The 13598-nt window shown below is 42.2% G+C and overlaps 1 protein-coding gene across 1 annotated transcript in view; it reads left to right on the top strand.

Moving 5' to 3' along the window:
- kcnh8 (potassium voltage-gated channel, subfamily H (eag-related), member 8) overlaps window positions 1-13598 on the top strand; it is a 420218-nt gene that overhangs the window by 361411 nt on the left and 45209 nt on the right. Inside the window, exons 12-13 of the mRNA XM_078538524.1 lie at window positions 2575-2616; window positions 5747-6102. Of these exons, the coding sequence (XP_078394650.1) occupies window positions 2575-2616; window positions 5747-6102 (398 nt within the window). The remainder of the gene's footprint in view (window positions 1-2574; window positions 2617-5746; window positions 6103-13598) is intronic.

Here is a 13598-nt window from a genome sequence, read left to right as displayed (position 1 = left end):
CCATGGCAGCAGTGTGTACAATATACAGCATGCAGTGCAGCAACTTGCCAAGATTCCTTTGACAGCACCTTCCAAACACACGATCTCTATCCATGAGAAGAACAAGGACAGCAGGCACATGGGAACACTGCCACCTGCAAGTTCCTCTCTAAGCCTCACACTTGACTTTGAACTACATTGCTGTTCTTTAGCTGTTGCTTGATCAAAATCATGGATCTCCCTTCCTAACAGCAGTGCAGGTATACCTACACCACATGGACTGTGGCAGTTCAAGAAGGTGACTCACCCACCAGCATCTCCAGGACAATTAGGGATGGGAAACCAATGCTGGCCTCACTAACAGCATTCACATCCCGTGAATGAGTTAAAAAAAGGCATATGCTGGATTGTAGGGGACATAACTTACTATTAAGAAAGTGATCAGTGACACTGAACCTGAATGAAATGTCCAGCATTAATTGTAAAATATAACAATGATGTAGGTTCTGAAAGTAATGTAGCAGCAAGTTAGAGATCTAATATTTAACTTCAGTTTGTATTCTGTAATTGCAAAAATTGTTTTGAGGAGTTTCTTTCTACCATAATTCAACAAGAAGCAGAGACTGACACTAAAACTGACGCCAAACCAGGAAATAATATAAAACATCACTGTTATTTCTTTTAGCGCTATTCATTAACTTAAATATTTCCTTGCAAGGAAGGTTCTAGGTTACTTTCATCACTTGATGCGCTGATAATTACTTGGTTACCTTTGCTGTTTTCTGCTGATTGATAAAAAGATGACTGGATTGCATTGTGTTCATCTGCTGAGCTGGAGTTATTTCAAAAGAAAGCAGTCAAGATGATGAAGTAGCATTCACACCCACACAATGAATACTCAGGGACAGAGGCAGTGCCATGTATAAAGCTTTGGGATGGAGAGCATACTCGCAGTAGGCTGTGCAAATAATAGAACTGCCCTGATGTTTGCTTCCTCAGTCAATCACCATAATTACTAGTCAAAAGCAGCTGAATTAGTAACATATCCAACTTAGAGTGACTACATTCTGGCTTTCCAAAGAAATAAGGCATTAGTTAAAGTGCTGGAGGATTGGGGCAGATCACTTGCTGACAACAATACACTTTGTTTTGTTCTATTTATATATGTAACTATAGTTACATGACCCAATCAAAATTATACAGTGCTTTCTTTAGATTATGAACAAGAAGCAGGAGAAGGTCATTCGGCCCCTCGAGTGTGCTCTGCCATTCAAAAAGATCATGGCTGATCTGATTGTAATGTCCACTCCACATTCCTGCTTACCCCCGATAACCTTTCACCTCTTTGGTAATCAAGAATCTACCTACCTCTGCCTTAAAAATATTCAGACTCTGCTTCCACTGCCTTTTGAGGAAGAGAGTTCCAAATGCTCAGATCCCCTGACAGAAAAAAATTCTCCTCATCTCTGTCTCAAATGAGTGACCCCTTATTTCTAAACAATAACCCTTAGTTTTAGATTCTTCCACAAGAGGAAACATCCTCTCCAACTCCACCCTGCCAAGACCCCTCAGAATCTTAAAGGTTTCAATCAATACGCCTCTTACTCTTCTAAACTCAAGTGGATACAAGCCTACCTTGTCCAACTGTTCCTCATAAGATAACCCACTCATTCCTGGTATTAGCCTAGTATTCCTTCTCCAAACTGCTTCTAACATATTTACATCTTTCCTTAAATAAGGAGACCAATACTATACACAATACTCCAGATGTGGTCTCACCAATGCCCTGTACAACTGAAGCATAGCCTCTCTATTTTTGTATCAACTCCCCTCACAATAAATGATAACATTCTATTAGCCTGCTTAATTACTTGCTGTTCCTGCATACTAGCCACCTTGTGATTCATGCACTAGGACACCCAGATCCCTCTGAATCTCAGCTCTGCAATCTCATGCCATCTAGATAATGAGCTCCTTTTTCATTCTTCCTGCCAAAATGGACAATTTCACATTTGCCCACATTGTACTTAATTTGCCAGATCCTTGCCCACTGACTTAACCTATCTATGTCCCCTTGTAGCCTCCTTATGTCCTCCTCACAACTTACTTTCTTACCTATCCTTGTGTCATCACAGATTTAGCCACCATACCTTTGGCCCCTTCATCCAAGTCATTTATATAAATTGTAAAAAGTTGAGGCCCCAGCACTGATTCCTGTGGCACACCACTCACCACATCCTGACAACCAGAAAATGACCCATTTATACTAAACATTGAGGTTAAGATACAGATAATTGCAATATTCTAGGGCAATGGTTTGCGACACCCATGAACAGTATTTTGCCCCATTTTTAATTATTCAAAAATTCCCTTCGAATATGAAAGGTGAAGAACTGTTAAAATAAAAAAAGGAAGATCAACACACCAGCTTCTAAAGCAGAAAGCATCCCCAACAGTTTCTTGTTCTTTGCAAGCTTTCATTACTAAATTAATCTTACTATTTCATGGAATCATAGAATTTTCCATTTTAGATCTTAACAATCCACTCTGCGAAAAAAAAACTTCTGCTTCATATATATGTTTTTATTTCTACAGGGAATTTCAAGACTGTCCAACAAAACATATACAATATCCCAGGTATGTTGCAGCTTTTTGAATTATTCTGCTTATTAGAAAGTAGCTAAATGCCTAAATAGGTATAATTTAATAGGGCTTTGCTTTATATTCTTAATTTTTTCATTTAAATAAATTAGAATTGCGAATGGAAAATACTAAAATAAATAGTGTCCAGAATGGTAGTACTTGCACTGTGACATTTAAACTGATAGTTAACCTTTTCTGAACAATATATTGCAAAATTGCTATGTTATCAATAGTAGATGATTAGACATTGTCTTCCAAATTCCTGATCACGATCTAGAGTAAGCAATTCACTTAAATCAAATACAGCTCTCATTGTGCTGCATGATCAGAAGTACCATAGGAACATACGAGCAATGACAGACAGGAAAAACTCTTCCAGTCTGTCCCATACAATTGTGATACCTTTGCAATATGTCTATATAGTCTCCTTCCCATCTAAAAACCGTGCGATCTCCTGAGATAGGCAAAAAAAACAGGTGAAATCCCAGGTCAATTTGGGGAAAAAATATGTAAAATCCTCTCCGCCTCCCTTAAATGATCAAAACAAGTGCAAAAGATTATTCTTTTCATGATAACTCCTTCAGTTCCTTATATTACCTACCTTTTGTCAGAGGTGAGCTCCCTCCCACCAGAAACAGGACCTGCTCTCACTTGAAGGAATTCAGTGAATTCACGTCCTGTGCATGACCAACAGCCTCTTCTAAAGGTTCATTATTCTCTGTAAAAAATTACCTCCTGACATCCAACCTACATCTTGCCTCATATTCCTTAAAATTGTGACACCTGGTTCTCACTAATTTATTTAATTGGAACAAATTGTCAATTCAAACACAATCCAGTCCCTTCATTATCCTGTGAAACTCGATCAGTTCATCCTAAGTCTATGCTTCCCTGAAGCAGTAAAGTCATTGTTCTTTTAGTCTATCTTGATAGCTACATTGGATCGAACCAGGAATTATTCTAATGGCTCTCCTCTGTGTCCTTTTCAAAGCCAGTATCACCCACCATTTGAGGAACTCAAAACTGAAAATAGTATTCCAACTAAGGTCTGACTAAGGTCTCGGACAAAAAAAATTAGTATGCTTTGCAATGTGACCAATAGTCCTACAAATGTACCTCAAATGCCTTTTCACTCTAACTATCACATCATGATATTGTTCATGATCTTTTAGTGATCTATGCATTAGAATTCTCAGATCTCTTTCTTTCTCCAATTTTGTTCATGGTTTTCCCTGAAGGGTGTATGAATGTTGACCATTCATCCTGGCCACATGCATAATACTGCACTTTTCCAAATGAAACGCTAGGTGGAATCTTACCGGCTCCATAAAGATAGATTAGAAGGCAGAACCTGGAGGAAAGTTAGGAACGAGCCTGTCGGGTCGCCTCCCAGACACATTCCCATCTCTGAGCAATCTTGCCAGAAGTTCAGTCAATATGGCAATGGCTATCCACCAGGCAGCAGCAGGTGGTCAATAGGTCCATTCAGGGTGCCGCCAGGATCGTCTGATGGCAAACACCCCGATGAGGCCCAGAGCCCAGCAGGTAAATAGAGGAGCCCTACTGGCATCTCCTATTAATCACCCAACATGGAGCTGGTAGGATGAGAAGGCAACAGCTGCGGAAACAAGCCATCCTGTGGCGGGTTCTCTGAGTGAATTTTAAATTTTTAGAATGCTGCAGAGAGTACCTCCATTTTGAGGAGTCCTTGTTTTCTCAGCAGCTCCCATCTCTCTTGTTGGGAGGACTGGCCAACCATAGTTTCGGGCCCTTCTGATTGGCCCTCCCACCTCCAGAACCAGCACACCATCTTTGCTTGGACATGGAGGTGGCATGTTAATTGGCCATCTACTGTAAGATCGCATCACCCTGCAGACAGCCAGTAAAAATATGATCATGTCATGCCTTTGTTCCTGGCTGCATAAAACTTTCAAAGGCAATAAGTTTCATCCCATCATTTGCTAATCAAAGGCCCAATTCCCCCAACACGTCTGGATTTGCCTGAAGCAATTGAGCATTGTCTACAGTCCCAATGCTCACAGAGATCTTAATATCATCTGCAAATTTGCAGATCATGCCTGCAACACCTACATCTCGATCATTAATAAAACAGTAAAGAGCAACGGTCCCAACACAGATACCGGTGGAACACCATGGTGACTGATCTCCAAACAGATCTAATTATAACTACCTTTTGAGTACCTCTTTCCAGCCAATTCTCACACTAGCTCAATATGGTATCACTAATATCAGAGGCTTTGAGCTTGTAGAGAAATCTCTTGTGTAGTGCCTTGTCAAAAGCTTTTTTGAAGTCTTAAGTAGACAATGTCTACCAGGCTTTCCTCATCCACCATTCTGGTGACTTCTTCAAATATTATAATCAAATTTGTTAGACATTACCTTCTTATTTTGAAGCCATGTTGGGTCCTTAATATGTCCCATCTATCCAAGCAATCATATAGTGCATCCTTAATGATTCATTCAATCATCTTTCCTGTTATTGATGTAAAATTAATGAGCCTATAGTTATACAGGTCAATCTTGTCTCCTTTCTTAGAAATGGGTCTGCATTAGTCCCTGCCCAGCCTATAGGAACAATGCCAGAGTGCTATAAGCTATTAAAATACAGACAAGGGGTTCATAGCACATTTTATATTCACATTATAATTTAATACTAACTGTTGAGTATTGTCTTCAAGAGTGCAAGGTACTCAATTAGTATTTCCGCCATACCCCATTTCTCAGGTGAGACATTAAACTGAGAGCTCGGTTGCTTTCTCAGGTGGACATAAAAGCTTCCCAGTGTTCTGGCCAATGTTTATCCCTCAGGCAACATCACTAAAACAGATTACCTGATTATTTATTTCATTGCTGTTTGTGGGACCTTTTGTGTGCAAATTGCCTGCTGTGTTTCCCTACAGTACAATAGTAACTTCATTTCAAAAATACTTCAGTGGTTGTAAAGCGCATTGGAATGTCCTGAGGTTGCAAAAGACACTAAAGTTCTTTTCTATTACATTATATCATTTTTAATCTTCATTTATCTTACTAGGTCCCTTGCTAATTAGAAGTGAACTGTTTACCACTTCTGTGCTGATTGTTTTTTGTCCCCATTTACACGTAGTCAGATTCCAATGGAAATGGGAACCTAAACCAGAAACTCGCTTCGATTGTAGAAGATGAAGAGTTGGTGGAAGAAGTGGATGAGACTACACCATTGTCACGTGTTTCTACCAGCTTTGCATCCTACAATCAATCCATGAATTTTAACAAGACTATGAATGCCAGCAGTTTCCTTGGAGCTAATCAACAGCTCCTCTCAGGCCCTATCGGCTTCAGATCTCCCATCAGGGGCTGCAGTGTAATGATCAGAAGCAGACAAGATTATGAATCTGTTAATTTAAGGAGTGGAAAAGACAAGAATCTAAAACTGCAGCTCTCTGCACTAAACACATTTGCTCCTCCTGATCTCAGTCCAAGGTACAACTTATTCAATATATTTCATGTTTTTCTTATTTTATTTATATTTTCTTTCTGTGGTTACCAAAATGAGGGATTTCAATGGAATATGTTTCTACCCTGGGTACCCACTGCATCAAGCTGTATAAACTGAAAATTACAGATGGTGCTATTAGTGTATAAGCACAATATATTTACATGATCATCCTCTCACCTGTTTTAGCAGAGCTGTTACCCTATTTGTTTTAGAACAGTTAATTGCTCCATAAAATAGTGAACAGAGGAATGTTATGTGAACATGTTACATATTTATTTGTTAGGACAAAAACATGACAATGTTGCCAACAATAATTTCTAACATTCCAGATTGAATTTTGTAAGCTAAATGGACAGAAAATGAGAGCCTGCCAGTCTTTTTTTTTTCTTTTTTGGGATGTTTGTGTCACTGGTAAGGCCAGCATTTGTTGCCCATCTCTAATTTACCTTGAGAAGGTGGTGGTGAGCCACCTTCTTGAACCACTTCAATCTATCTGGTAGAAAAAGCCTATAGAAGTCTAACATAGCGTCTGTTTTCAAAATACTTATCAACAAAGTGATTGTAGTTTTAATTTAGAATATTTCCTATAAGTTTACTACTGGATTCCATAAATTGACAACATAGCACAAGAGACGCAAAGTTTGTGTTCATACATTTTCTTCAGTTGCATTTTGCTGTCTTTCAACGCTTCTGGAATGTGTGACTATCCTGGCAATCAACCCCCCCATTTACCCTCCCCAATGCTGCTACAATAAAGTCACGGATTCTGTTCCATGTATAATCTCAGTCAAGGGTTAACTAGCCGCAGCCCTTTAAGGTAATTAAGGGATACGACTTTAATACAAGCTTATAGTTAATATATAAGTTTACTGCGAGAGTGATTAGCAAACGCTACCTTCTTTCACTAATACTCCTAAGAGTTGGCTAGATTTAGCTGAGCATTTCATAAATTATTGAGGACTTAAAGTTTTTAAATGTGAAAAGTCTTTACTATTGTTACATTTTCATCTCCAATTGTAGTTCGACAGCAAAGTCCCGCCATTCGCGAGGGTTCCCGTGAAACCTCGCGAACGGCGAAATCGCGAGCGATGCACGTGCTGTTCAATGGGTGTGAATTAGATAGATCCAGGGATGCAAGGGCAGCACCGGCTTGTGCCGCTACTGTACAGCAAATTGTGGTACCTGGATATGACAGACGGGGGAGCATCTGAGCAATACAGGACACGCATTGAACATTTTAAAAAGAGACAATCCTCATTAAGAAAAAAACAAATCACTTCAAAACTGGCAGACAAAATCAGTGAACATTTCAAAATTGAACAGAGCCGTTATTGCAGCTCTGGATCAAGAGATTTCCAAGTTAACCGTTCTGTTTTGGCTGCACTACAGTTGCAGCCGTTCCAGGCTCCGCTTCTCAGCCCTGTTGGAAAGGTGCTTAAAAAAGAGAATTAAACGTCCACGGCCAGAACTAATGGAAGGAATCCGCTGCTAGAGAATTTGACACCATCTCCCATTAAAACGTGTTGAGGTCTCTGCTCTGTCATGACTGCCATTTCCTTCGGGAGAGAGGAAAGAAAAACGCAGATATGCGAACAGTTGCGCAGGCAGTGGGCGATGCAGTGTACAAAGGCTTTAGCGTGAGCAAGCAAAAACATGAACAAGGAAGTTGTGAAAGGCAGGACTTTATGCACACCAGACAGAACAATATATCTTGAAACAAATCTAAAGAATCTTAATGTTCTGCAATCTCCAACTGAAAGTGCACTAAACCTCAGTGCATGAGGTAGTGCACAATCTGTAAGTCAAATAGAGTTGCACTGATTTATCATCTATGTACTTACATGCGTGTGTGCAGCAATCGTAAAGGAAACGCACAGTACAACAAATGGACCATGCAAAGCAAAGAGAAATTATGAGAAACATTGGTATTGAGGCACCCATCCACCCCACTTCTTCCCTTGACCAACATCACTAGAATAGATAAACTGGTTTTTCACCTCATTGCTGTTTTTTGGATCTTATTATGCCCAAACTAGCTGCTGAGTTTTGCTACAAAACAACATTTCAGAAGTAATTAATTGGCTGTAAAGGCTTTACAACATCCTGAGGTTGTGAAAGCACATATAGAGCCACGTTGTTCTTTTTTTAAAAGGTGCCTGAATGAATGCTATGACTAGGTTCTAGATTGGGCTCCAATCTATAGTAGTCTGTTATCTTTGCATTCAAAAGATTGGAGAAGCAGATAATGCAGGACTTCAACAACCTCCTTGGTGTCCAGTCGTCTGTAGACACCAAGGTTTCTGGATAAACAAAGGAACAGAGAATGGCAGGAGCTGGTGCAGATAATGAAGGTGTCTTTCAGGGTGAATCCATATCTGCATCACCCAGCTACCTATTCAAATAACTGCAGATGTATCACTGATAAGGTTGGTATCAAATTGAAAGAAAAGGCATACAATGCTCCAAAGATTAGTGGTAGCACAGAAGATTGGGAAAGTTTTGCAAACAACAAAGGACAGCTAAAATATAATAAGGAGGGAGAAATTAGAGCATGAGAGAAAACTATCAAGAAATATAAGACAGACAGTAAAAGCTTCTACAAGGATATAAAAAGGAAAAGAGTAGCTAAAATGAGCATTGGTTCCTTACAGATTGAAACTGGGGAATTAATAGTGGGAAACAAGGAAAGGGCAGAGGCTTTGAATAGGTATTTTGTATCCATCTTCACAGTAGAAGACGCTAGTGAATAGAAATAAAGTGATGGGAAAACTAATGGAACTTTAGATTGACAAGTCCCTTGGTCCTGCGATAGTAGATGCATTGGTTGTAATCTACTGAAATTCCCTAGATTCTGGAAAGGTCACAGTGGATTGGAAAATTGCTAATGTAACAACTCTATTGGAGAAAAGAGGGAGACAGAAAGCAGGAAACTGTAGGCCAGTTAGCCTAACATATATCATTGGGGAAAAAAGCTAGAATCCATTATTAAAAGAGGTAGTAGTAGGACATTTAGAAAATCATAACACTATCAGGCAAAGTCAACGTGGTTTTGTGAAAGGGAAATCATGTTTGACAAATTTATTATTTGAGGATGTAATTAGTAGGATGGATAAAGAGGATCCAGTAGATGTAGTGTATTTGGACTTCCAAAAGATGTTTGATTACGTGCCACATAATTCTCAGGATGTGGGCTTCGCTGGCTGGGCCAGCATTTATTGCCCAGCCCTAGTTGCCCTTGAGAAGGTGGTGCTGAGCTGCCTTCTTCGACCGCTGCAGTCCATGTGGTATAGGTACACTCACAGTGCTGTTGGGAAGGGAGTTCCAGGATTTTGACCCAGCGGCAGTGAAGGAACGGCGAAATATTTCCAAGTCAGGATGGTTAGTGACTTGGAGGCGAACTTCCAGGTACAGTGTTCCCATCTATCTGCTGCCCTTGTCCTTCTAGATGGCAGTGGTCGTGGGTTTGGAAGGTGCTGTTGAAGGAGCCTTGGTGAATTCCTGCAGTGCATCTTGTAAATGGTACACACTGCTGCTACTGTGCGATGGTGGTGGCAAGAGTGAATGTTTGTGGATGTGGTGCCAATCAAGTGGGCTGCTTTGTCCTGGATGGTGTCAAGCTTCTTGAGTGTTATGGGAGCTGCATTCATCCAGGCAAGTGGGGAGTATTCCATCACATTCCTGACTTGTGCCTTGTAGATGGTGGGCAGGCTTTAGGGAGTCAGAAGGTGAGTAAATTGTCGCAGGATTCCTAGCCTCTGGCCTGCTCTTGTAGCCATAGTATTTATATGGCTAGTTCAGTTCAGTTTCTGGTCAATGGTGACCCTCAGGATGTTGATAGTAGGGGATTTAGTGATGATAATGCCAATGAATATCAAGGGGCAATGGTTGGGATTCTCTCTTATTGGAGATGGTCATTGCCTGACATTTATGTCGTGCGAATGTTACTTGCCACTTGTCACCCAAGCCTGGATATTGTCCAGGTGTTGCTGCATTTGGACATGGACTGCTTCAGTATCTGAGGAGTTGCAAATGGTGCTGAACATTGTGCAATCATCAGTGAACATCCCCACTTCTAACCTTATGATGGAAGGAAGGTCATTGATGAAGCTGCTGAAGATGGTTGGGCCGAGGACACTATCCTGAGAAACTCATGCAGTGATGTTCTGGAGTTGAGAGGACTGACCTCCAACATCCACAACCATCTTCCTTTGTGTTAGGTATGACTGCAAACACCAGAGAGGATTCCCATTGACTCCAGTTTTGCTAGCGCCCCTTGATGCCACACTCGGTCAAATGCTGCCTTGATGTCAAGGGCAGTTACTCTCACCTCACCTCAGGAGTTCAGTTCTTTGGTCCATGTTTGAACCAAGGCTATAATGAGGTCAGGAGTTGATTGGCCCTGGTGGAACCCAAACTGGGGGTCAGTGAGAAGGTCATTGCTAAGCAGGTGTCACTTGATAGCACTGTTGATGAGCACTTCCATTACTTTCCTTTTTATCGAGAGTAGACTGATGGAGCGGTAATTGGCTGGGTTGTATTTGTTCTGCTTTTTGTGTACAGGACATACCTGGGCAATTTTCCACATAGCCGGGTAAATGCCAGTGTTGTAGATGTACTGGGACTGCTTGGCTAGGGACGCGGCAAGTTCTGGAGCACAAGTCTTCAGTATTATTGCTGGAGTATTGTCAGGGCCCATAGCCTTTGCAGTATCTGGTGCCATCAGCCGTGGCTTGATATCGTGCAGTGAATTGAATTGACTGAAGACTGGCATCTGTGATGCTGAGGACCTCCGGAGGAGGACAAGATTGATCATCCATTCGGCATTTCTGGCTGAAGATTGTTGTGAATGCTTCAGACTTATGTTTTGCACTGCTGTGCTGGGCTTCTCCATCATTGATGGGGATATTTGTGGAGCCTCCTCCTCCAGTGAGTTATTTAATTGTTCACCACCATTCACAACTGGATGTGGCAGGACTGCAGAGCTCAAATCTGATCCGTTGGTCGTGGGATCACTTAGCTCTGTCTATCACTTGCTGCTTATGCTTTTTGGCACACAGGTAGTCCTGTGTTATAGCTTCACCAGGTTGACACCTCATTTTTAGGTATGCCTGGTGCTGCTCCTGGCATGCCCTCCTGCACTCTTCATTGAACCAGATGATCCCCTGGCTTGATGGTACTCGTAGAGTGGGAGATATGCAGGGGAGGTAACGAGTAGGTTAGAGAAAGGAGAGCCAATGGATGTTATCTACTCGGACTTCCAGAAGGCCTTTGACAAGGTGCCGCACAGGAGGCTGCTCAGTAAGATAAGAGCCCATGGTGTTAGAGGCAAGGTACTAGCATGGATAGAAGATTGGCTGTCTGGCAGGAGGCAGAGAGCGGGATAAGGGGGTCCTTCTCAGGATGGCGGCCGGTGACTAGTGGAGATCTGCAAGGGTCAGTGTTGGGACCACAACTTTTCACTTTATACATTAATGATCTAGTTGAAGGAACTGAGGCTATCCTGGCTAAGTTTGCAGATGATACAAAGATAGGTGGAGGGACAGGTAGTATTGAGGAGGCGGGGAGGCTGCAGAAGGATTTGGACAGGTTAGGAGAATGGGCAAAGAAGTGGCAGATGGGAACAACGTGGAGAAGTGTAAGGTCATGCACTTTGGTAGGAAGAATAGAGGCATAGACTATTTTCTAAATGGGGAGAGAATTCAGAAATCTGGAGTGCAAAGGGACTTGGGAGTCCTAGTCCAGGATTCTCTTAAGGTTAACTTGCAGGTTGAGTCGGTAGTTAGGAAGGCAAATGCAATGTTGGCATTTATTTCGAGAGGACTAGAATATAAAAGCAGGGATGTGCTGCTGAGGCTTTATAAGGCTCTGGTCAGACCACTTTTAGAATATTGTGAGCAATTTTGGGCCCCATATCTCAGGAAGGATGTTCTGGCCCTGGAGAGGGTCCAGAGGAGGTTCACGAGAATGATCCCAGGAATGAAAGGCTTAACATATGAGGAACGTTTGAGGACTCTGGGTCTATACTCGATGGAATTTAGAAGGATGAGGGGGGATCTGATTGAAACTTACAGAATACTGAAAGGCCTGGATAGAGTGGACGTGGGGAAGATGTTTCCATTAGTCGGAGAGACTAGGACCCGAGGGCACAGCCTCAGAGTAAAGGGAAGACCATTTAGAACAGAGATGAGGAGAAACTTCTTTAGCCAGAGAGTGGTGAATCTATGGAATTCATTGCCACAGATGGCTGTGGAGGCCAGGTCATTAAGTGTATTTAAGACTGAGATAGATAGGTTCTTGATTGGTAAGGGGATCAAAGGTTACGGGGAGGAGGCGGGAGAATGGGGTTGAGAAACTTATCAGCCATGATTGAATGGCGGAGCAGACTCGATGGGCTGAATGGCCTAATTTCTGCTCCTATGTCTTATGAGGTTATAGATTGTGTTCGAGTACAATTCTGCTGCTGCTGATGGCCCACAGCGCCTCATAGATGACCAGTCTTGAATTGCTAGATCTGTTTGAAATCTATCCCAGTTAGCACGGTGATAGTGCCACACAACACAATGGAGGGTATCCTCAATGTGAAGGCGGGACTTTGTCTCCACAACTGTGCAATGGTCACTCCTACTGATACTGTCATGGACAGATGCACCTGCAGCAGGTAGGTTGATGAGGATGAGGTCAAATATGTTTTTCCCTCACTACCTGCCGCAGACCCAGTCAAGCAGCTATGTCATATAGGACTCGGTCAGCTCAGTCAGTAGTGGTACTATCAAGCCACTCTTGGTGATGGACATTGAAGCCCCCCGCCTAGAGTACATTCTGCGCCCTTTCCACCCTCAGTGCTTCCTCCAAATGGTGTCCAACATGGAGGAGCACTGAGGGCAGTATGTAGTAATCAGCAGGAGGTTTCCTTGCCCATGTTTGACCTGATGCCATGAGACTTCATGGGTCTGGAGTCAATGTTGAGGACTCCCATGGCAACTCCCTCCTGACTCTATACCACTGTGCTGTCACCTCTGCTGGGTCTGTCCTGCTGGTGGGACAGGACATAGCCAGGCTTGGTGATGGTGGTCTCTGGGTCATTATCTATAAGATATGATTCCCTGAGGATGACTATGTCAGGCTGTTGCTTGACTAGTCTGTGAGACAGCTCTCCCAATTTCAGCACTAGCCCCCAAAGGTTAGTAAGGAGGACTTTGCCATTGTCGTTTCCGGTGCTGAGGTTGATGCCGGGTGGTCCATCTGGTTTCATTCTTTTTTTGTGACTTTGTAGTGGTTTGTTACAATTGAGTGGTTTGCTAGGCCATTTCAGAGGGCATTTAAGAGTCAACCACATTGCTGTGGGTCTGGAGTCACATGTAGGTTAGACCGGGTCAGGTAAGGATGACAGATTTCTTTCCCTAAAGGGCATTAGTGAACCGGATGGGGTTTTACAAGAATGGTTCCATGGTCATCATTGGACTTTTAATTACAGGTTTTT

Source organism: Cetorhinus maximus, chromosome 3 (assembly GCF_964194155.1).
Source record: "Cetorhinus maximus chromosome 3, sCetMax3.hap1.1, whole genome shotgun sequence".
Taxonomy (NCBI): domain Eukaryota; kingdom Metazoa; phylum Chordata; class Chondrichthyes; order Lamniformes; family Cetorhinidae; genus Cetorhinus; species Cetorhinus maximus.
This window is presented reverse-complemented; position numbering and strand designations above follow the sequence as displayed.